Source organism: Balaenoptera musculus, chromosome 11, assembly GCF_009873245.2.
Source record: "Balaenoptera musculus isolate JJ_BM4_2016_0621 chromosome 11, mBalMus1.pri.v3, whole genome shotgun sequence".
Lineage (NCBI taxonomy): Eukaryota > Metazoa > Chordata > Mammalia > Artiodactyla > Balaenopteridae > Balaenoptera > Balaenoptera musculus.
The window spans coordinates 35999759-36025888 of NC_045795.1; the positions used below are offsets into that span (position 1 = coordinate 35999759).

At 39.9% G+C, this 26130-nt stretch overlaps 1 protein-coding gene across 1 annotated transcript in view; it reads right to left on the bottom strand.

Moving 5' to 3' along the window:
* The window catches only part of LOC118904403 (dynein heavy chain 8, axonemal), a 325133-nt gene that overhangs the window by 251591 nt on the left and 47412 nt on the right, over positions 1–26130 (bottom strand). The window contains exons 17-22 of the mRNA XM_036870462.1: positions 25633–25749; positions 24700–24819; positions 12212–12347; positions 10934–11049; positions 8958–9064; positions 667–742 (exon numbers count right to left, since the gene is read on the bottom strand). Coding sequence (XP_036726357.1) covers positions 667–742; positions 8958–9064; positions 10934–11049; positions 12212–12347; positions 24700–24819; positions 25633–25749 — 672 coding nt within the window. The remainder of the gene's footprint in view (positions 1–666; positions 743–8957; positions 9065–10933; positions 11050–12211; positions 12348–24699; positions 24820–25632; positions 25750–26130) is intronic.

The following is a 26130-nucleotide window of genomic DNA, read 5'->3' on the forward strand; positions in this document are numbered from 1 at the left end:
AGAGTAACTGAAGAAACTATACTGCCAAGATTTTGACCTCAGTTCTTTGAAATGCACCAAATAAGCCAAGAAGTTGTCCTCCAGGAGGCCGGACTGTGTAGATGTGGTGTCAGGTGAGCCATAGATTGTTCCTGCCTGGCCTTAACCCTTGGCTCGTCACAGAATGCACCTTAGTCATCCTGTATGGCTTGGTGTTCCAGATGCCAATAAGCAGCCAGAGGGGTGGTAGAGAAAAGTGCCCTAAGAAGGCACAAGGGACCCATGAACTCAGGGCACAGGCTCTCTCATTCTTTCTTTGTTTCTATTCTGCCATGGGTTGTCTTACAGTTGGGTGTTCAGTATAGGGATTTGGACTTCTGAGATGGCCTTATTTAGATAATTTAATGTCTGAAGTAAGAAAAATCAAGATGATTTGTAGGGTACTTGCTAACTGATAGCCCAACAGATATTTAACTCTTACACCAACCTTCAATACACCATGAGCTCTGCAGAAGTAATTTTTATAATAGATATAAATGATACACTTTGATTTTTGTTAAATACAGAGGTGAAGTCAAAAAGCACAGAGGACCAAGAGATTAAATAAAAGTTCAGTTCTAATGCTATACTTCTTAAATACATTAGCAAAATATCACTGTAGTAACTTGTATATTTAATAATACTTACGACATTAGGAATCACAAGATGTACTTCAGATTTTAGAAAGGAAATAACATCTTCTGACCGCTTTCGTCCATAAGGGCTGTAATAAGATGGACATTTAACTTATAAACCTTAACCTAAAATTTCATAAATAGCTTGGTTATGCTACAAGTTTCAATTCTAAAAAAAATAAAGACAATTTTCAAAATACTGAATTAATGAAGAGAATGTTATTTACAATGGAACCATAAATTTCATAAACTAGTTTGTAAATTAAGAACACTGAATGATTTAATATTCTCTGAAGTGAAATACTAGTCTCCTACCCATTTTCTAGTATTTTAACGTTGCTTTCTCTCAGTAAAGTACAACCTAAAAATGTTTACTAAAAGCACTCCTTTTTCCCAGCCCCACAACAGATGCTGAAAATCACCAACAAAAAGCATATGACTTCATATACTTTATTTTTTTGTGTGTACAAGATTAAACAGGAGGTTTCTAGTCAAAACCTTCTAAAAACTGCCTTTTTAAACAATATCAGTTATGCTCAGACAGAAGTACAGATACACAGACAGACACATGAGTGCAATTAATGAATGACACATATCAGCGCTGCAAATTAGTTTGGTTATCTCCCTCTGCCTGATCTCTGTCCCCATCCCAGACAAAATTATAATAAATGTAAACTTTCCATAGCAAGAAATGTTATCATTACTGAAAAGCTACACCTCCATTCATAACTACAAGCAGACTGGGGGGAAAAATAATCACAAGAAACATAAAGCCGCCACATTCACAGTGGAGACCCAACTTTAGCATTCAGGGTCAATGGTTCCCAGATAAACATATTATTGCAAGGAACTCTTTGAACTAAAAGCAAGCAAGCGGAGGAGAGCTTAAAGATGGCGGAAGAGTAAGACGTGGAGATCACCTTCCTCCCCACAAATACATCAGAAATACATCTACATGTGGAACTGCTCCTATAGAACACCTACTGAATGCTGGCAGAAGACCTCAGACTTCCCAAAAGGCAAGAAACTCCCCACATACCTGGGTAGGGCAAAAGAAAAAAGAAAAAACAGAGACAAAGGATAGGGACAGGACCTGCACCAGTGGGAGGGAGCTGTGAAGGAGGAAAGGTTTCCACACACTAGGAAGCCCCTTCGCGGGTGGAGACTGCGGGTGGCGGAGGGGGGAGCTTCGGGGCCGCGGAGGAGAGCGCAGCAACAGGGATGTGGAGGGCAAAGCGGAGAGACTCCCGCACAGAGGCTTGGCGCTGAGCAGCACTCACCAGCCCGAGAGGCTTGTCTGCTCAGCCGCCGGGGCAGGCGGGGGCTGGGAGCTGAGGCTCGGGCTTCAGTCGGATCCCAGGGAGAGGACTGGGGTTGGCGGCGTGAACACAGCCTGAAGGGGGCTAGTGCGCCACAGCTAGCCGGGAGGGAGGCCAGGAAAGTCTGGAGCTGCCGAAGAGGCAAGAGACTTTTTCTTGCCTCTTTATTTCACGGCGCGCAAGGAGAGGGGATTCAGAGCGCCGCTTAAAGGAGCTCCAGAGACGGGCGTGAGCCGCGGCTATCAGCACGGACCACAGAGACGGGCATGAGACACTAAGGCTGCTGCCGCTGCCACCAAGAAGCCTGTGAGCAAGCACAGGTCACTATCCACACCGCCCCTCCCGGGAGCCTGTGCAGCCCACCACTGCCAGGGTCCCGTGATCCAGGGACAACTTCCCCGGGAGAACGCACGGCGCGCCTCAGGCTGGTGCAACGTCACCCCGGCCTCTGCCGTCGCAGGCTCGCCCCATGTACGTACCCCTCCCTCCCCGCGGCCTGAGTGAGCCAGAGCCCCCAAAGCAGCTGCTCCTTTAACCCTGTTCTGTCTGAGCGAAGAATAGACGCCCTCAGGCAACCTACACACAGAGGCGGGGCCAAATCCAAAGCTGAACCCTGGGAGCTGTGGGAACAAAGAAGAGAAAGGGAAATTTCTCCCAGCAGCCTCAGGAGCAGCGAATTAAAGCTCCACAATCAACTTGATGCACCCTCCATCTGTGGAATACCTGAATAGACAACGAATCATCCCAAATTGAGGGAGTGGACTTTGGGAGCAAAGATATATTTTTTCCCCCTTTTTCTCTTTTTCTTAGTGTGTATGTCTATGCTTCTGTGTGTGATTTTGCCTGTATAGCTTTGCTTTTCCCATCTGTCCTAGGGTTTGGTCCGTCCATTTTTTTTGTTGTTTTTTTGTTTTTTTACTTTTTAAAATTATTTTCTTAATTATTTTTTTATTTTAATAACTTTATATTATTTTACTTTATTTTATTTTATTTTATCCTCTTTCTTTCTTTCTTTCTATTTTTTCTCCCTTTTATTCTGAGCCGTGTGGATGAAAGGATCTTGGTTCTCCAGCTAAGAGTCAGTGCTGTGCCTCTGAGGTGGGAGAGCCAACTTCAGGACACTGGTCCACAAGAGACCTCCCAGCTCCACGTAATATCAAACGGTGAAAATCTCCCAGAGATCTCCATCTCAATGCTAAGACCCAGCTCCACTCAATGAGCAGCAAGCTACAGTGCTGGACACCCTATGCCACACAACTAGCAAGACAGGAACACAACCCCACCCATTAGCAGAGAGGCTGCCTAAAATCATAATAAGGCCACAGACACCCCAAAACAAACCACCAGACGTGGACCTGCCCACCAGAAAGACAAGATCCAGCCTCATCCACCAGAACACAGGCACTAGTCCCCTCCACCAGGAAGCCTACACAACCCACTGAACCAACCTTAGACACTGGGAACAGATACCAAAAACAACGGGAACTATGAACCTGCAGCCTGTGAAAAGGAGACTCCAAACACAGTAAGTTAAGCAAAATGAGAAGACAGAGAAACACAGAGCAGATGAAGGAGCAGGGTAAAAACCCACCAGACCTAACAAATGAAGAGGAAATAGGCAGTCTACCTGAAAAAGAATTCAGAATAATGATAGTAAAGATGATCCCAAATCTTGGAAATAGAAGAGAGAAAATACAAGAAACGTTTAACAAGGACCTAGAAGAACTAAAGAGCAAACAAACAATGATGAACAACACAATAAATGAAATTAAAAATTCTCTAGAAGGGATCAATAGCAGAATAACTGAGGCAGAAGAGCAGATAAGTGACCTGGAAGATAAAATAGTGGAAATAACTAGTGCAGAGCAGAATAAAGAAAAAAGAATGAAAAGAACTGAGGACAGTCTCAGAGACCTCTGGGACAACATTACATGCACCAACATTCGAATTATAGGGGTCCCAGAAGAAGAAGAGAAAAAGAAAGGGACTGAGAAAATATTTGAAGAGATTATACTTGAAAACTTCCCTAATATGGGAAAGGAAATAGTTAATCAAGTCCAGGAAGCACAGAGAGTCCTATACAGGATAAATCCAAGGAGAAACACGCCAAGACACATATTAATCAAACTATCAAAAATTAAATACAAAGAAAACATATTAAAAGCAGCAAGGGAAAAACAACAAATAACACACAAGGGAATCCCCATAAGGTTAACAGCTGATCTTTCAGCAGAAACTCTGCAAGCCAGAAGGGAGTGGCAGGACATATTTAAAGTGATGAAGGAGAAAAACCTACAACCAAGATTACTCTACCCAGCAAGGATCTCATTCAGATTTGATGGAGAAATTAAAACCTTTACAGACAAGCAAAAGCTGAGAGAGTTCAGCACCACCAAACCAGCTTTACAACAAATGCTAAAGGAACTTCTCTAGGCAGGAAACACAAGAGAAGGGAAACACCTACAATAAAAAACCCAAAACAATTAAGAAAATGGTAATACGAACATACATATCGATATTTTCCTTAAATGTAAATGGATTCAATGATCCAACCAAAAGACATAGACTAGTTGAATGGATACAAAAACGAGACCCATATATATGCTGTCTACAAGAGACCCACTTCAGACCTAGGGACACATACAGACTGAAAGTGAGGGAATGGAAAATGATATTCCATGCAAATGGAAATCAAAAGAAAGCTGGAGTAGCAATTCTCATATTAGACAAAATAGACTTTAAAATAAAGACTATTACAAGACACAAAGAAGGACACTACATAATGATCAAGGGATCGATCCAAGAAGAAGATATAACAATTGTAAATATTTACGCACCCAACATAGGAGCACCTCAATACATAAGGCAAATACTAACAGCCATAAAAGGGGAAATCGAGAGTAACACATCATAGTAGGGGACTTTAACACCCCACTTTCACCAAAGGACAGATCATCCAAAATGAAAATAAATAAGGAAACACAAGCTTTAAATGACACATTAATCTTGAGAAAGAAAAATGGAGCTGGAGGAATCAGGCTCCCTGACTTCAGACTATACTACAAAGCTATAGTAATCAAGACTGTATGGTGCTGGCACAAAAACAGAAATATAGATCAATGGAACAGGATAAATGGCCCAGAGATAAACCCACGCACATATGGTCACCTTATCTTTGATAAAGGAGGCAAGAATATACAGTGAAGAAAAGACAGCCTCTTCAATAAGTGGTGCTGGGAAAACTGGACAGCTACATGTAAAAGAATTAAATTAGAACACTTCCTAACACCAAACACAAAAATAAACTCAAAATGGATTAAAGACCTAAATGTAAGGGCAGACACTATAAAGCTCTTAGAGGAAAACATAGGAAGAACACTCTTTGACATAAATCACAGCAAGATCCTTTTTGACCCATCTCCTAGAGAAATGGAAATAAGAACAAAAATAAACAAATGGGACCTAATGAAACTTACAAGCTTCTGCACAGCAAAGGAAACCATAAACAGGACCAAAAGACAACCCTCAGAATGGGAGAAAATATTTGCAAATGAAGCAACTGACAAAGGATTAATCTCCAAAATATACAAGCAGCTCATGCAGCCCAATATCAAAAAAACAAACAACCCAATGGGCAGAAGACCTAAATAGACATTTCTCCAAAGAAGACATACAGATTGCCAACAAACACATGAAAGAATGCTCAACATCACTAATCATTAGAGAAATGCAAATCAAAACGACAATGAGGTATCACCTCACACCAGTCAGAATGGCCATCATCAAAAAATCTACGAACAATAAATGCTGGAGAGGGTGTGGAGAAAAGGGAACCCTCTTGCACTGTTGGTGGGAATGTAAACTGATACAGTCACTACGGAGAACAGTATGGAGGTTCCTTACAAAACTAAAAATAGAACTACCATATGACCCAGCAATCCCACTACTGGGCATATACCCTGAGAAAACCATAATTCAAAAAGAGTCATGTACCACAATGTTCATTGCAGCACTGTTTACAATAGCCAGGACATGGAAGCATCCTAAGTGTCCATCGACAGATGAATGGATAAAGGAGATGTGGCACATATATACAATGGAATATTACTCAGCCATAAAAAGAAATGAAATTGAGTTATTTATAGTGAGTTGGATGGACCTAGAGTCTGTTACAGGGTGAAGTAAGTCAGAAAGAGAAAAACAAATGCTGTATGCTAACACATATATATGGAATCTAAAAAAAAAAAAAGCTTCTGATGAACCTAGGGGCAGGATAGGATTAAAGATGCAGACATAGAGAATGGATTTGAGGACACAGGGATGGGGAAGAGTAAGCTGGGATGAAGTGAGAGAGTGGCATTGACATATATACACTGCCAAATGTAAAATAGATAGCTAGTGGGAAGCAGCTGCATAGCACAGGGAGATCAGCTCAGTGCTTTGTGACCACGTAGAAGGGTGGGATAGGGAGGGTGGGAGGGAGATGCAAGAGGGAGGGGATATGGGGATATATGTATACATATAACTGATTCACTTTGTGATACAGCAGAAAGTAACACAACATTGTAAAGCAATTATACTCCAATAAAGATGTTAAAAAAATAAATAAATAAAAGAATGAGAAAGTAGATAGACTTCATGCCAAGGCCCTTGTAGTTAGAAACGAGAAAACTGAAAAAACTATACACAGTATTTTTTTTAAATAGAGCTAAATATATGTATTCTATATTTGAAGGTAACTACTGAAAGAACTTAAGTATAGGAAAGAGAATAAAAGGGGAAAATTATCCATTCCAAAGATAACAGATAATAAATGAACCGAAGAAGAAGGATAGTAAGAAACCACAAAATAAAATGTCATAAATTAAGTGTAACTATATTAAAAAATCACAAAAATGTAAGCAGATTAAACTCTTTAAAAGGCAGAAATAATCAGATTAAATAAAAATATCAGGTATAAGACTCATAGACATAGAGAACAGACTTGTGGTTGCCAAGGGTGAGGGAGGGAGGGAGAGGGATGGACTGGGAGTTTGGGGTTGGTAGATGCAAACTACTACATTTAGAATGGATAAACAACAGGTCCTAATGCATAGCACAGAGAACTATACTCAACATCCTGTGATAAACCATAATAGAAAAGAACATAAAAGAAGAATGTATCTATATATATGTGTATAACTGAGTCACTTTGCTGTACAGCAGAGACTGGCACAACGTTGTAAATCAACTCTATGTCAATAATAAAATATATCAGGTATATTATGCTTTTAAAAGGTAAAACAAAAATGCTTCACGGAAAAAATTAAATGAAGGGATAGAAAAGGTATACCAAAAAATCTGGGAAAGTATAATTAATGACAGACTAAAAAGAATTTGAGAAATCAAGATTAATATGGATAAAGAGGCTCATCAAATAAAAATAAAATAAACAGTGTTCTAGGCAGACTTAACTATACGACATCGCATGCACCTAACAACATAGCCTTAAAAGATATAAAACAACAACTGAAACAGAAGGAAAATTTGACAACTTCACTATCACATTGGGAGATTTTAATAGTGCAATTAAATTAAAATTCAGCAATGAATAACCAAGGAATAAACCTAACAAAAATGTATAAGACTTTTACACAGGGAATTACAAAACTTCATTGAGAAATAATAAAAAAGACAAATAAATGGAGAGGTAATCCATGACTCTGAATGGAAGACTCAATATTGTAAGGATGCTAATTCTCTCCAAATTTACCTATAGATTCAGTGTAATTTAAATAACCATTCCAAAAGAAAAATTAATTTTCTTTTAACTAATTAACCATATGGAGAAAAATATACTGGTCTCCTACCTCACACTAAACACAAAATAAATACCATGTGGATTAAACCCCTAACTGTAAAAGATAAAACTTTAAAACTTTTAGAAGATACTATGAAGTACAGAAAGATTTCTTTTAAAAGACATAAAAATCACAAACTACTAAGGAAAAGATTGATAGATTTGAATATTTTTAAATGCAGCAAAGAATATCATAAATAGAAGTTTAAAAATATCATCAACAAAATAATATATTGAGACCATCCATGCATAAATCCAATCCAATAGAAAAACAGGCAGAAGGAAGGAAGAAACAAGGGAGGGAAAGAGGAGGAGGGAGAGAGGGAGGAAGAGAGGGGGAAAGAAAGGGAAGGGAAGGAAGGGAAGGGAAGGCAAATTTTTAAAAAGAGAAAGCACAAATGGCTCGTAAACATGAAAATATGTTTAACCTCATCAGTAACCAGGAAAATGATTTAAATGATTTAAATCCCAGTGAGACGCCATTTCACACCCTATATGCTGGCAACAATTTTTTAATTGAACGACATTAACTGTGTGCAAGGATGAGGCTCTATGGGCACTCTCATGCTAGGCACTGCCTGGTAAATTGAGGCATGCACACACCCCAGGGCCCAGCCATTCCACTCTTAGCAGGTGCAGCAGGAGACATGCACAAGAATGTTCACAATAGCCCAAACTGGAAACAACCCAAACAACCACCAACAATAGAAGTGATAAAACAGAATGTGTATACTCGAGCTGTACAGAAGTGAAAATAAAATGTATCAGCATAGATGTATCTCAAAAACAATACTGAACACAGTTCAAATACAGGCAAAATTAAATGATACAAACATGGGGTAAACTGTCAGGCAAACCAAGACACTGATAAACATCAAGTTCAGGATAGTGGTTACCTTTGGGTGAGCAGAGGAAGGACCAGTAAGGGTACTGGTAGTGTTCAGTGTTCTTTGTCTTGGCCTGGGTGCTAGGAACATGGTTGTTCATTTATCACTGTTCTTGCAGTATTACACGCTTGTTTTCATACAGTCTTTTCATAAATGCCGTGTTTTAAATTTTACAATTATTAAAATTAATTAATAAAAAGTGCTTTAGCGTTATGTTGTGATAGTATTACCAGACATATTTAGCATATTTGCAACTTGCCTGCCAACAAATATTCTTCTTTTCACTGTGTCCAAAGATAACCGTGTAGCTTTTTGAAGACTGTCTAGTAATTGATGAGAGAAAAAAGCGTAGACCTCTTTACATTCCTGTAATGAGAAATCATATTAAATTTGGTACAAAAAATAAAAACTCTAACACCCCCAAAGCAATAATACAATATTAGAAGTGACATGCGAAAGAAGAAAAATAATAAACTATACAATTTCAATTATATTGTAGAAATAAATTCAATCCTAAATTACTTGTTTTTTAAAACAAATAAGAATATATGAAAAGTGTGCTTTCATAAACACCCTAGCAAATTATAAGGCCTTACTCAAAAGCCAAAATTCAAAAACAGCTAATTGAAAATAATCCTGGTTTGTTCAATATTCAATAATTCAATCAACAAAACTGAAGCACTTAAGTGTGGTACACTTTTCAATGCTTAGAGGTGTGGGCACAAGAGGATATGTAGTCTCCAACCTCAAAAATCTCAGCTTGGTGGATAAACATATTTTAATATGTATGATACCAAAATATATGGGATGAAACTTCCACCGTCCTGGCATCATGGTTTGTCCCTCTCTGCAAGCCCTTCTTTCCCACCAGAGAAGAAGTAGCCACATTTATTGGTTAGAGCACAGAATAAATATTGAGCCTGGGCAGGAATCTGGGCACTACGTCTTGCTTGCACAGTGATTCACGCATCCGGAGCCAGGCTCTGGCCACACTGTTCCTCTCCACCCTACACCCTGACCCTCTGAGTCTGGGTGGGCCAGTCAGGTTGAGTCGGGTCAGAAGGGAGGCTTATCGGGTGTGAACAAAGAGGAATATGATCGGGTTGGTCAACTACCAGGCTAAAGTGCAGGCATGACATAATCAGATGTTTACGTTAGACCACTGTGGAAGCGATGTGGAAGATGGATTTGAGAGGCAGAGGCTGTTTAGGAGATGTCTGCACTGATGCAGCTCCAAGTGATCCCCCATTTTGAGAGGCTCCGATGGTACTCAGTCTTGCTCTAAGGACCCCAGCCAGTGTCAAAGGGAATGCAGTTGGAAGCAAAGAACTCTCCTGCTGACCCCCACCAACTGATAGTGGCTGCCTGGTGCACGGTACTGAGAAGCAATCTACAGCTAAAATCTAGACTCAGCGGGAAAGTGTTTCCCGATCAATTAGTGATAGCATCCTTGAGCCAGAAGGTGAAAGTGAAACAAATGTTTGCTGTTTATTTCCAAGACTGTGTTAGGGTGTGGGTTAGAGAGTGTAAAAGAATGTAAAATGGAGAAAGAATGAAAAGGTGAGTATGGAGGATTAAAAGAAAACTGACGGGAGCAGGAGAAAGCAGGAAGTAGTACAAATGTGGGAGTGGCATTTAGAGTTGATGCACAACCAGAAGGTCCAAGAAGGCCTAAGAAGGATGAAGAATCCCCATGTCTCCTCCTCAACTTTCATTCTCAACACAGCTCAGCATAATGTGAGAATCTGCCCGCCTGGGGTTTCTCCTGCGGGAGAGTCCACAGTGTTAATAAAAAATGCAGATCCCTGGACCCCAAGTGAATCAAATCCGGTCTTGCAATACAGGTAATTCTATTAAAAACAATAACTGAGAACAAAGTTCTCCACTTTGAGTCAAATGGATTGGCACTACAATCCCAGGTGTGACATTTATTACATAAGAAAACACGGTCAGTCACAATAGGGGGAGATAACTATAAAAACTGTAATTGACAGAATAGCATTACAAGTTGACAGTGTTGGGGAAAACTGTAAGGATTGCTGTATCTTGTCAGATGCTACAGTATAGAATTGAAAATTTTATTTTCTGGATTTTGTTATAAATCCAATTGGTAATAAATCCACACAGACTGCTTGCAGAACTGCCTGGAAAAAAAAAAACCACCATTTGGGATTATCTACAATCCTATGAGTCATAATTCTGTGAAATTGCATAAGGTTGTTTTACAATAAATACCTTTTTAAATTCATCTTCTTTATCATTAACATCAACCTCAGGCACAATATTAGTCTCATAATCAGCACTTTCACCCTCTTCTGTTTCACTTCCAAAAATAACATGTTTTCTCTGTTCTATAGATAAAAGATAAAACAAAAATATAACAGTTAATACTTGGCATTTGGTTTATTCTATATAACCAAACCTTCTCAGGAAGCTCCTTCTTAAAAAAATTCTTAATTTAAAAAGTAAGGGGCTTCCCTGGTGGCGCAGTGGTTAAGAATCCGCCTGCCAATTCAGGGGACACGGGTTCGAGCCCTGGTCTGGGAAGATCCCACACGCTGCAGAGCAACTAAGCCCGTGAGCCACAACTACTGAGCCTGCGCATCTGGAGCCTGTGCTCCGCAACGGGAGAGGCCGCGACAGTGAGAGGCCTGTGCACCTCGATGAAGAGTGGCCCCCGCTCGCCGCAAGTGGAGAAAGCCCTCACACAGAAACGAAGACCCAACACAGCCAAAAATAAATAAATAAATAAATTTATAAAAAATAAAAAATTAAAAATTTGTTGCTGGGGGAAATCACCCTTGAATTCAATTTAAATCACCCATCTCAACAGAATTGACATTCTATTAAGAAATACACTCTTTAAATATACTGTACTGTGTATTAGTACCTAGAATTAAGAAACATTTAAAGAGGGGTTTTTTTTACAGGCTCTCTTTCTAAAATACCTGTTTACCTTTTGGGTTTGCCATCTTAAGCTGACATGTTCGTGTTTTTGATACTTCTGATGAAAACTACTTAAACTAAGTGGAAAACCTCTCAGAGAAAGAAGAGATGCAGCGAATACTTGTTTAAGCTTGGGGTTTCTCAACCTCAGCACTACTGACGTGCTTTGTTGTTGCGGCTGTCCTATGCCATGGAGGATATTCAGAAGCATCCCTGGCCTCTACTCACTAGATGCCATCCCCACACAGTGTGACAGCCAGCATGGTAGAATGCTGTACCAAAAAAAAAGTTAACATAGCAGGCCAGAGACTGCTATCCATGGAAAGGCCTGCTTGCAAGGTTGGTCCCCAGTAAGTATCTATGAACTTGGATTTCAGAGGGGTGCCCACCATTCCTTAATTCATAAAAAGGGCTCACTGTGCCTAAACTGCAAACGGTGTGGTTTATGTTGAACATCTGCTCTCCTTCTGGGAGTCTGGAATTTTGGTGCCTGCCAAGCACAAGGTGCCTACTTGAGAACGTATCTGTAACAACTTGTGATTCAAACATTGTAACCAGCCACGTTACCTGGTAACTGTTTTGCTGTTTTCCCACTGTATTTAACTTCATAAATAGTCTCAAATATTGATAAAAGTTCTTTGACAGCTTCTTCCACATGCTTACTTTTGTGGTTTAGAACCTCAGCCCATTCTTTTGTGTATGTCTATTAAATAAAGAAATGACGATTAATTTCCAGATACTTAAAACTACTGTGAAATTTATTAATATGACTTCAACTTATCAAACTCTAATGCCATTTGAAAATACCTAGATATAGTGACCAACAGCATAATGTTTCAGACCCCAAAGTGTCAATGGCTAAAAGCAGCTTGAGACAGCTGCTAAGTCTCAAGCAAAGAAAAGGAGAAAGAAGAAAAATTTAAAGATTTTTTCTTTTTTTTTTGCCACACCACGTGGCATGCGGGATCTTAGTTCCCCGACCTGGGATCGAACCTGCGGCCCTGTAGTGGAAGCATGGAGTTTTAACCACTGGACTGCCAGGGAAGTCCCAAATTCAAAGTTTTTGACCTTACCTGACTCATTCACACACAGAGATCTACACTCCCATTCATATGGGCAAAAAGAAAGAAGCCTGAAGGCCTAGGAGATGAAGATGTCAAAGTTGAAAATGAGAAATGGTTTTTAAAAAGGACAATCCAGGGACTTCCCTGGTGGCGCAGTGGTTAAGAATCAGCCTGCCAATGCAGGGGACACGGGTTCGAGCCCTGGTCCGGGAAGATCCCACATGCCATGGAGTAACGAAGCCCGTGCGCCACAACTACTGAGCCTGCGCTCTAGAGCCCATGAGTCACAACTACTGAGCCTGCGTGCCAAAGCTACCGAAGCCTGCGCACCTAGAGCCCGTGCTCTGACACAAGGGAAGCCACCACAATGAGAAACCTGTGCACCACAACGAAGAGTAGCCCCTGCTCGCTGCAACTAGAGAAAGCCCCAATGCAGCAATAAAAGACCCAATGCAGCCAAATAAATAAATAAATAAACTTATTAAAAAAAAAAAAAAGAAGAAAAAGAATGAAAAGGACAATCCAAAGTGTCGTTTTGAGATTCAAATGTGATGAGGTTTTTAAATGAGCATGATGTTGTATGCCAGGCATCAATTTAAGAGCTTTATGTGTATGAACTCATTTAGCTAAACGACAACCTCTTGGGATAGGTAATATTATTGTACCCATTTCACAGATGAGAAAACTGACTCTCAGAAAGAATTAAAAATTTGCCCAAGGTCACACAGTAGGTGGTAAGAATAGGGGTTTGAAACCAGCTTTGTGTGATTCTAAAAGCCTGTGCTTTTTGCCTTTTGAACTTTTCTAATAGTCAGCAAAGGCTTTAGGAAGAAGTGGAGAACTAAATTCAGAAAAGAAAACTGGATTATAAAATTGAATAGGCCCTTTGACATACAATGTCCATGCGTCTTAGGAAAGAGAAAAGTAAATGGTAGCAGCCAACTTGGGCCTTCAAAATCACCTCTGCAAAGGAACCCGAGCCTATCTATGCAACCTCTCCCCAGATAAGTCTTGGGAGATCCCATATTCCCTCTGTACTGCCTTCACGTGTTCCTTTCTTGGCTACTAGATTGAGAGAGAGAGACTTGCAAGTTTGTCCCCCCGATTTACACAACCTCATCTGTATCTGAACCCATCTTCATCTTTTCTCAGTCTCAGGGGAAACAGTGTTCCTCCTCCCACCTGAAGACACTCTCTGATCCTCCCCACCCCCACGAACTCTTCAGATTTTGCTCCATCATTCGCTCATTCCACCCTTTCTAATTTATTCAACACAGTGTTAAACTTTGGAATGACAATGGTGGTTGAGAGCCACTTCAGTCTAGCAAGGAAAACAAGTGTTAAGCAAGTGGACACTCACAGCTGATCACGGAAGATTGGACACACGTGTTTATTTACACACGCCCTCCACTTGCTTTGAAATCCCCTAAGAAAGAAACCAGACTACTAGTCAAACATGACAGATTAAACACATATGTTTATCTTGGTACTCCCATGATATCTCTGGAAACCTCGACAAAATAACATAAAGTCAGCTTTTATGTTAAAAGAACAGGGTCACAGGAATAAGTGGGAAGATGCCACATAAATTCTTCTGTATGTTTCCAATACTATATAATAATAAAGTTAATGGAATTTGATAATCGGTGCCAGGACCACTGAATATCCACTTGCAAAATAATGAAACTAGATCCTTAGACCGTACACAAAAACTAACTTAAAATGAAGCATAGATCTAAATGTAAGGGCGAGGGACTTCCCTGGTGGCACAGTGGTTAAGAATCCGCCGGCCAATGCAGGGGACACGGGTTCGATCCCTGGTCCAGGAAGATCCCACATGCCGCAGAGCAACTAAGCCCTTGCGCCACAGCTACTGAGCCTGTGCTCTAGAGTCTGCGAGCCGCAGCTACTGAAGCCCGTGCACCTAGAGCCCGAGCTCCACAACAAGAGAAGCCACCGCAATAAGAAGCCCGCGCACCACAAAGAGTAGCCCCCACTCGCCACAACTAGAGAAAGCCCGCACGCAGCAACGAAGACCCAAAGCAGCCAAAAATACATAAATATTTTTTAAAAATAAATAAATGTAAGGGCGAAAACTATAAAACTCTTCAAAAAAACATAAGCATGGATCTTCATGATCTTGGATTAGGCAAATTTTTCTTAGATATGACACCAAAGCAAAGCAACAGCAAAAAAATATATAGATGAATTGGACATCACCAAAATTTAAAACTTTGGGGCTTCCAAGGACACCATCGAGAAAGTAAAAAGACAACCCACAGACTGGGAGAAAAATTTTGCAAGCTGATACGGGACTAGTATCTAGAACATATAAAGAACTATCACAACTAAAACATAAAAAGACAGATCATCCAATTTTAAAATGAGCAAAGGATTTGAATAGACATTTCTAAAAGAAGGTACATAAAAGGTTAATAAGCACATGAAAAAGTGTTCGACATCACTAGCCATTAGGGAAATACAAATTTAAGCCACAATGAGATACCACTTCACTCCACTAGGAAGGCTATAATCAAAAAGACAAATAATAAGTGTTGGCAAGGATGCAGAGAACTTGGAACCCTCATACACTGCTGGTGGGAATGTAAAATAATGCAGCCACTTTGGAGAAGTCTGCCAGTTCTTCAAAGGGTTAAACTTGGAGTTAACATATGACCCAACAATTCCACTCCTAAATATACACCCAAGAGAAATGTCCTTGCAAAAACTTGTACATTTATGTTCACAGCAGCATTATTCATAATGGCCAAAAAGTGGAAACAACCTATATGTCTATCAACTGATGAATGGATAACTAAAACGTGGTCCATCCATACGATGCACTATTATTCAGCAGTAAAAAGAAATGTAGTACTGATACATGGGACAATATGAATGAACTTTGAAGACACTGTGCTAAGTGAAAAAAGCACCAGTCACAAAATACCACATACTATATGATTCCCTTTGTATGAAATGCCTACAATAAGCAAACCTGTAGAGGCAGAAAGTAGATTAGTGGCTGCCCAGGGCTAGAAGGGTTGAGAGGAAGTTGGTAATGACTGCTAATGAGTATGGTATTTCTTTGGGGGTGATGAACAGTTCTAAAATTGACTGTGGTGATAGCTGCACAACTCTGTGAGTATACTAAAACCACTGAATTGTACACTTTAAATAGGTGAATTATATGGTATGTGAATTACATCTCAATAAAGTTGTCAAAAATAATAGCTAGTACCAGAAATAATTTGAAGCAGGAACTGGGGGGGAAATGGAACAGGGAAATGAGAGATGGGAAAGTGAAAGCAGCATGTGTGAGCATTTGGAGAAGTTTAGTTGTGAATGAGAAATGAAGAAGATATGCAAAGGTTTTTGTTTGTTGGCGAGGAAAAGGGGAGAGTATATTAGACTACTGGTGGGAGGGGTCCCAGAGAGAGGACAAAGCTGAAGACCTAGAAGAGGAAGAAAGACTGGTGGAATAAGGTTGCCAAGACAGCAAAAAGGCATGGAATCTAGAGCCTGTGTGTGAAGGACCTCAATTTTGAAAAGAGGTGGGAACTTCCTCCATGGAACCAGAAGGAAAGAAGAGTTGGATGCAGAAGCAGTCAGCAATGTACCAAGAGCTCTGGCTGTGCAAACTATTTACATGACTTTAATTCAGAAAACTATAAATAATCCCTGCAACTCTGTCAAGGCCATCTTGCCAGGCACTCCAGGTGCTGGTTGTTCTCCGTTTGCCCCCTGCAACCCATTCTCAGCTCTTCTCTGCCCTGCTCTGTGCAGAGGGAAGCTGCCTCCTGGGGCTCCCTTATTCTCTGACTTCCAGTTGGGCTTGACCCAACGGAAAAAAAATTTTTCTGTGGAAAATGGTATTTGGAGATCACAACCTATGTGCTAGGAAAGGCACTCATTGTTAACTTTCAGCAGAAGATAGGAGAGCTGTAGGGCGGGTAACTCTCACTCCCTCCTTGGTAGAGGACGGTAGGGCTGCATCTCCGGTAGAGGCTGTGTCTCTTCACAAACTCAGCTCCTACGGGATGAGCCCTTCCATATGGTTCCCACTTTTACTGGCTTCTGAAAGCACTGTTTCCTTCTTTGGTACCTTCAGTCCCAGCAGTGCTGCTGACTCTCTCCCTTGCAATTCCTGAGGTGTCTCACCTTGCTGGGACCTTCACTGGCACTGTCCCATATACAACATTCCCAGCTCCATCCTAGTACCTGAACCCTGATCAAAGAACTCACATTTGGTCCTTGGTGAATTAGATCATCTCAGATAACCATGACAACTCACACTGCCATAAAAGCCAGGAGTAAGAAACTTAGTTGTACACATTCCACTGCAAAGAAATTTCCTGTCTCAGTTGGTGACCCAGTGGCCCAGCCATCCTCTTTTATTTAACAAGTGTCAAAATAACGCCATGGCACAACAGACTGCAAAAACTGCCTCTATATGGTGCCACTACCAGCTGGGGCCACACAAAGTAAAGCATCTCTTCTTGGGAAGACTAACTAGTCATTGAAGATTAATAAGACCATTCTTACAAGTCAGTGAAGAACAGACTGCAACGCTGAGGAGCAGGCCGGGGATGGACCGGAAGGCAGCCAAACTGATTTTATGGGTGGGGAGGGGGTGTTCCTATTTTTAAAAATTGAGATATAATTCATATAACACAGATTTACCCTTGTAAAGTGCACAATTCATTGGTTTTTAGTATCTTCACAGAGCTGGGCAACCCTCACTGCTATCTAATTCCAGAACATTTTCATCACCCCAAAAGAATCCCCATACCCATTAGTCACTCCCCACTCCCCCATCTCCACCGCCCTGGCAACCACTAATCTACTTTCTGTCTCCATGGAGCCAGGGTGATTTTGCTGATAGAATTTTTAATACCTTTTCATGTATTTCCTGGTGTTTTCCTCTCATAACTTGGATCATAATATTTCCCTGAATTTTCTATTCCATTTGTATATCTACCAATATACAGGTATGTTAATCAGGGTCCAATAAGGAAAACAGATGCCACACCAGCTATTTTAACAGACAGAACGAGAGAATTTAATATAAAAAAATTGGTTAAACAACTATTAAAGGACCAAAAAGGCAAAAAGGGACACAGAGGTCACAGAGAGACAGTAATCGCAGGAAGCAGTGCCCGTTCTGGGGTGCGGGGGAGCCCACGGAGGAGGGTGCAGTTATTGGAACCTGGAACTGGGAAGTGAGGGAGGTGCCTGCCTAGCGCTGCTGGCCCAGAAGCTCAGAGAGGGACCTCCTGAAGCTGGTACATCTGAGAGGCACACAAGGTGGATTCCGGAAAGGCTGGAAAAAGCTAGAGCCTGGAACTAATGGCCACTGCCAGGGTGAAGAGCTATAGCTCATGTAAAAGTGTCAGCAACAAGAGGCAAAACAGGAAAGAGCAAGCCCGTTCTCTCTTGTCCAGCCTCCTATCGCCCCCACTGCAAAGCATAAAAGGGAGCCAGCTGGCCAAGGATAAATGTAATTTGCAGAGTCCCATCCCCAGCATCATAGAGTAGAAGGACAGATTTGAAGCTAACACAAGGTAGCTTTTTAATAATTAACATAATCTGCCCTACAACCACAATTAGGTGCTCCAAGATAAGGAGGACTTGCCATTACTGCAAATAGCCCTGGTTCCCAGTATTGTTTGAAACCACTGGTTAGTGCAAACTAAACTTGTCCCCCCAAAATTAGCGTTATATATAGCATGTTTCCAAAACTGATATCTGCCCAAAGTGTTATCCAACTTGCTTTGTCATTACAAATGTTTTTCTGTCTTCACTGTAATGCGCCACCTAGTGATAGGCTTGTGGGAAGGAAGCCCATGTGTTACTAGATCTTAGATCCCTCTAGGGCAAGTGACTGGGGCATACTGATTGACAAAGGTGCTCTTCAAAGGTCCACTTCCTGTATTTTGACTTGTGCCATCAATGTAACCACCATATTCACACTCAGTCACCTTTAATCTATCCTAATTTGCCTCGTTTATGTGATTTATTCCTTTTTCTATGCACATGAACGTTTTTTGTTCGTATGTTCAAAGTAAATTTTCTTTGGTAGTGTGAATTTCACCCCACTGAGCAGTGGATAGTGTCAGAACAGTTATGTGCACATACCAATAGAAATGATTTTCACTGTAAAGGGGACAAAATGAAGGAAACCAGTGTAGAAATTTCCCTACTCCTTCATATGCTGTTCATTTATAAGTAAGACCTGGTATGAAGTATATACAGTCAGATTCTAGAATGAGTGAGAAGAAAATGACAAGGAGGAAATTACCCCTCATCCCCAGGCAGGAAACATGAGACTTTTCTGGAAAATTTCAATTGGTGAAAAAAGAACCATACAGCATTTGAAGGGCTCGCCCTCCTAGAATAACACGGAGCCCAGGAAATAGGGCAGACTCTATTTGCCAACTCAAGAAATAGTACCCCAAGTATGTTAGTTAGAGATGCAGAAATAATACTATAAGAATAGCTAAAAGTTAACGAGTGCCTTTCCTAGCACCTAGGTTGTGATCTCCAAATACCATTTTCCACAAGTAACACTGAAAGGAATGAGGGCTGACTGGAAAAATGAGTAATCCCAGATCTGGGGCAGGAAATGTGCAAGATAAGCCTAAGATTTCCTACAGTTCCAGGAAGCAAGAAAGCTTTCAAAGACTACTGGAGTCATATCAAAAACATAGAAGCCAGTCTGTAGAATTCCACTGGACAAAGATGAGAAAATTTAAACATAAAAAAGAATAATGACTGCAATGGACTGAATCCCTCAAATATATAATAATCCATATATTCACAATGATCTTTAAATAATTTAAACTGCAGTGGGTATTTTAGAAGTTGCTAGTGAGCCAATTCATTATTTTGAAAACTGGTATATAAAATAAAAACTGAAGCACTGAACTTGACTTTTCTGTACAAACATTATTTCACAGTAACCAACCAGATAATGAGGGAAATTTCTTCTTTATAGAAGTCTTTTATCCATAAATGCTAAAATTAGAAAATCAACATTTTGCAATCTCTAGGCAACAATAATGGCTCTAGGCAATAAAAATCAAAGGCTGCTAAACTCTTAAGGTGAAAGGTTGGTGGGAAACTTTATAATAATGGATAAAGCTGACTGCACCTCAGCCCACTAATTAATCTTAATATCACGAAAAGGGAAACAGCCTGATAAAATGTGCCTCCTGATGTGATGCAATAGGAAGTACACAGTGTCACCTATGAACTCTTCAGTCAGGAAAAGAAAAAGTAATTGAACCTGAACTGAATCAATCCTCCAGAGTTAATTAAAATATACAGGAAACTCAGGGGATAGAAGAATATGTTAATATGTTAAATCATACTACTAGGATATGATCAGCAAAATTTAGAACATGGAAAATTCTATAGGACAAATGACCCCATTTATTCAACAAATGAAGAGCATTGAAAGAAGGAAGATGGCAAAAACAAAACAAAACAAAACAAAACTTGAATAGACATTTCCCCAAAGAAATATACAAATGGCCAATAAACACATGAAAAGATGCTCAGCATCAGTAGTCATTAGGAAAAGGCGAATCAAAACCGCAATGAGACTTCATACCCATTCAGATTATTATGAAAAATGCTTTAATTTTTAAAAATGGAAAATAACAACTGTCAGCAAGCAGGTGGAGAAATTGGAACCCTTGTTGTGCATTGCTGGTGGGAAGGTAAAATGGTATGGCCACCGTGGAAAAATATCTGGTGATTTCTCAAAAGCTAAACATAGAATTACCATGTGATCCAGTAATTCCACTCTGAGTATATACCCAAAAGAATTGAAAGTAGGAACTCAGATAATTATACACTAGTGCTCATAATAGCTCAATTCACAATAGCTAACCCACACATCTACCAACAGATGAATGGATAAACACAATGTGGCATATCTATACAATGGAATATTATCCAGCTCTAAAAAGGAATCAAATTCTGATACATGCTACAATATGGATTAACCTTGTGCTAAGTGAAATAAGGCAGACACAAAAGGACAATGTTGTATGATTTCACTTACATGACATACATAGAATAGGCAAATTCATAAAGATAGAAAGTAGAATAGAGGTTACCACGGTCTGGGGTGGAGGGGAGGGAAATGGGAAATTATTGTTTAATAGGTACAGAGCTCCTGTGTAGATGATAATAAAAAGTTCTGGAAGCAGATGGTGGTAATGGTTACAGAACACTGTGATTGTACTTAATGCCACTGAACTGTATACTAAAAAAATGGTTAAAATTATAAATTTTGTGTTATGTATATTTTACTGCAATAAAAAAGGTACAAGCAAAGAAAGGGGAGATGATAAAAAGAAACTTAAGAGGTATATGAATCAAATGCAATGTGTGAACCTGCTTGGTTCCTAATTCAAACACATCAACTCTAAAAAGAAAGTTTCTACGAAAGTTAAATATATTCATGATCTATGACTATGACCCAGCAATTTCACTTTTGGGAATATACCCACCAAAATAGGTGTTTAGGTTCACAAAAAAAAACCATGTACAAGAATGCTCAGTGTATAATCAAAAGCTATGAACTATCCAAATGCCTCCAACAGTAGAACAGATACATAAATTGTAATAAACTCAGAAATTTAAATACTAGTCAGCAATGAATGAGAATGAAAGAACCCACTATTGCACACAACTACACAGATGAATCTCACAGACCCTGAGCAAAATAAGCCAGACATAAAGAATATGTGTGGGACTTCCCTGGCAGTCCCGTAGTAAAGACTTTGCCTTCCAGTGCAGGGGGTGCGGGTTCGATCCCTGGTCGGGGAAGCTAAGATCCCACATGCCTCGCGGGCAAAAACCCAAAACATAAAATAGAAGCAATATTACAACAAATTCAATGAAGGCTTTAAAAATGGTCCACATCAAAAAAAAAAAAAACTTTGAAAAAAAAGAATATATGCTGCATGATTCCATTTATGTGAAGTTCAAAAACAGGTAAAGCTAATATACAGTGACAGAAGCCAAAATGGTGATTACTTTGGGGTGGAGGATGTTTGTTGCCTGGAATGGAGCAGGAGGGAATCATTTGCAGTGACGGAAATGTTCAATATCTTGCTCTTGGATTGGGACTTCCCTGGTGGCCCAGTGGTAAAGAATCCGCCTTACAATGCAGGGGATGCGGGTTCGAAGCCTGGTCAGGGAACTAGGATCCCACATGTCATGGGGCAACTAAGCCCACGCACCACAACTACTGAGCTCGTGCACCTCAACTAGAGAAGAGAAAACCCACATGCCACAACTAGAGAGAAGCCTGCACGCCGCATGCCTCAACGAAGATCTGTGTGCCACAACTAAGACCTGACGCAGCCAAAAGTAAATAAACTAATAATAAATAAATCTTTAAAAAAAAATATCTTGCTCTTGGAGAAGGTTACAAGGGTGTGTCATATGTAAACATTCACTGAATAGTGCACTTAAGATTTGTGCAATCTGCTGTATACACATTATATCTCAAAAAAAAAAAAAGACATAGGCCTAAAATGAAAAGTAAGCTGAAGCTATAACTTTTGTAGGTTTTTTTCCCATAACCAAAAAACCACATGAGGCCTTGGATCCCTTCACAAGGGTAGGAGGTTGGAACCCTTCCCCTCCCCCCACATGTCATCAGGCAAATCAAGGGGTGCGGTCTCAAGCACAGTTAGCGATCTTGGTTGAGGCTCTGGGGTAGACGGACAACGTCTCCCTTGGAAATTTACAACCACTAGCTCACCTCACACAGGTTTAGGACTTGAGATTATGTCTATACTACCTTGGAGTTTTGGAAATTCTATCGTCTGAGAAACTAACTCAAACTATCGACTGAGTTGGTAAAACTCCTAGGTACCACACAGGAGCAAATAAAAAGAGACAGGTTCTCAACTAAACAGACATGTGCAAATTAGCTCACAATCCAAAATATTAAAAACATGAAGACACAAGCCATCCTGAGCAAGATTTGACAGAGACAGCAAAGAGCAGAATTAGACCTCCAATTTCTTCAGATAATGGGGCTGTTATAAAATATATTTTAAATATCTAAATGAAGAAGTAGAATTTAAAAAAGAGAAAGGAAGAAGATTATATAAAAGACCACATATATTTGAAAAAGAATAAAGAGTAACTTCAAGAAACAGATAAGTAAATTTGGGTAAATAGAAAATTCAAAGTAAGAGGGTAGAGAGTAGAAGTATACCCAAATATACTGATAGGATAAATGTGAATAGACTAAAATTACCAATTTTTTAAAAACAGAGATTTTTCAGAGTAGATTAAAAACAAAATCCAGCTAAATGTTCTTTACAAGAGAAAACCTAAAATAGGAGAACCCAGAAAGGTTGAAAATAACAGAATACAGAAAGATATATCTGGATAATAATAACCAAAAAGAGCTGGTGTAACTACACTGATAACAAACAAAATAGACTTCAAGGATAAAAAGCTTAACAATGATAAAAGAGAAAAATGGCCAGGAAGATATAATCATTTTAAACTTGCATACTCTGAACACAAGGTGTTAAAATTGGTCATTTAGTGCTGTCTCCATTACAGCCAAGGCCCCAATGCTGAGAACAAATTCTTTTAAGATCCTACACATTATGAAAAAGGCAGTTTATCCAAAGGTAGCAGGGGAGGTAACCCTCAGCACATTGCCCACCTTGAGGTTATAGAAGGGAAGTCTGATCATTGATAGAGATTTGGTAGAAATAAGTGAAGGGAACTTCAAAAGAGCTACTCAGAGATCTTGATCCATGACCTCTACAATCGGGGAATAGAGGGGCTTCCCCATGCCTAAGTAGTCCTGAAACAAGAGGCTGGCTGGCTGCCCAAAAGGCACAGAAAGGTGTCCTGGGAAGAAGAAGCTGCATTTCCATAGAAAGAGAGGCAAAGGCACCTGTTTCCCATGGGTCAGGTTAGATCCCTTGAGATGGAGCCATCCTTGGTTGTCTTGAAAAGGACATTAGCAAGGTGACCCAAACCAGCAAGGTGGGTGTAGCTGAAGCACAAGGCAGGCAAGAAAGAAAAATGCCTTCGCTTTATGTTTTGAACAAAACATAAAGTGAGTGCTTTTGAGAAAGACTGTGTTATGTGCCAGGCCTCAAAAATGATTAGACAGGGTTCCTGTCTTTGTGCTTTTGAGCCAATGGAGGATAAACGGGTAATCAAATAAGATCACTACAATGTGATGCTGAGGAGGTTAGGTGGGTGCCACTGCCATTGAAGGATTTAAGCTGGGGAGTTTCCACAATCAGCTTTGGTGGCAAGGTGGAGGATGATGGATATGACGGGGCCAAATATGGGGGCAGAGAAGCCAGTTAGATCACAACATCACATGCTAAACTCAAATGAGGATTAAAAGCCTGATCTGGAGTTCAGGCTTTTTGAGCATGAGCTACACGTTCTCCTTGCATGGCCCTTGCGATAAACCTTTCTCTGCTCAAAAAATAAATGAATAAAAGCGTGACCTAAGAAAAGGGTAGTAGGTATGGAAAAGAAGAGGCAATTCAAGCAGAATCTTAGTAAGAAGCAAAACCTGGCTAAGCCCTAAAAGACTGACTGGGTTTGGGGATGGAAATGAGGAAAGGAGGCCGGATGACACCCAGGTGTACGGGTGACTTAAGGGGAAAGGATGTGGTGGTTAAAACCATGAGTGTAGATGATATTGCCCTGGGAGCATGCACAGAGGAAGAAGAGCAGTGAGCACAGACAGGACCCAAGGGGACTCCAGCATGAGGCTGAGGACATTTTTAAGATAATGTCTAAGGTGTGACCCTGGGCTTGAGCTGTTGATACCTTATAAGTCTTTGGAGCTGAGGATGTCCAAAAAGCCCCCAGAATGTCTAAATGCCATGGACAGAGATTTCTACTTTTAGATTGCAAATTCACATTTTAGGTTTATGAGCCAATATTTCTATGAATAAAATATAATACATAAATGCATACCTCATTGAGTGTCAACATATCTTCTACTTTGGTAGCACCCCTTTCCGGCAGGGAAATTAACACCGTTTTGGCTATCTCCTTTAGAACGGTATCAATATGCATTTCACACAAGTCATTGATCTACCAATGAGAAAACACACATAGAAGAAAACTCCTCTTTCATCCAAAATGTCCTTGAGTTATAAATTGATTTAGAGGGCTATATCTGGAAACTTGCATCCTGAGCCAAGCATAATTCGGTGGGAATTTTAGGAGTATATCTGTGCTTGACATGGAACTGAAGTTTAATTGAGTAGCAACATGTGCCATAACCTCATATGCGTTATCTCCTTCAGTCCTCATTCCAGCCCATGAATCATTACTATCCCAGTTTTACAGCTAGAAAAACCAAGGCTCAGAGAAGTCAAGTAACCCAGGGAGGAACACACAGCTGGTGAAAATCAAAGAATCCTACTTCGGTTTATCTGACTCCCAAGCCTCTGGGTTTTGTCTATAACACCATGCTGCCACCATAGACAGACAAGCACATCTAAAAATATATGCATGTTTCATATAGCAAACATATCAGAAATCAATAGACAGTCTCCAACTGGATGACTACCTCATTTAATTAACATTAGATGCCTTAAAATGTAAGCACTCCATCCTGCCATCTTCCACAGTCTACAACTATTCCATTTTCTAAACTACACTGTGGAGATGAACCATCATTTTAACATATTAAAGGCAAGGTAATTTGGGGACAAGAACAAGGCAACCCTAAATGAAAAGGCCCCAAAACAGTTAAAGAAACATAAAGCTTTTTTTTTTAACGTAATGGATGTCCTGTTGGTTAAAAGTCACACCCTTTAAAGAGCTTTCATAGATAATCAAACCATTACTTACAGCCTGAGTATTAATGTATGTAGTTTTTAAAAAATGTATCCATCATACCTTCTTTAAGAGTTGATTGAACATATCCAAAACTGAGTCAACTTCTTGAAAAAAGCTTTCTAGTGTTAAAGATGACCATGTCAATATTGTGAGCCCTTGTCTCAACACAGATTCCACCTAGAAAAAGAGAAAAACAGTTTCCATTATTAAAAAGGAGCATCTGCATTTATAAAACAGGCTGCCTTTTATTACCTGGAAATATTATAGGCTGTATTTCCTTAATTCCATTTCCCCTCCATTATACCTAGTAAAGGTGACTTTTTGTTTTTAATCATCTTTGGCTATCCAAAAAGCAATCATGGATTCTTAGCAAGTGCTCATTATTTAGATTTATTTGTTTTTCAAAGGCAACAAAACTTAGACAAGAAATCATCCTGTAGGGAAAATAGAGCTATAAAGTTGAACTAGAAAGAGGGTTTTGGCAAGAATAGATGTTCTAAAATCCATAATCTATAGAACTGGAATCTAATTTTAAACGACAGGGAAGTCAATATAAAC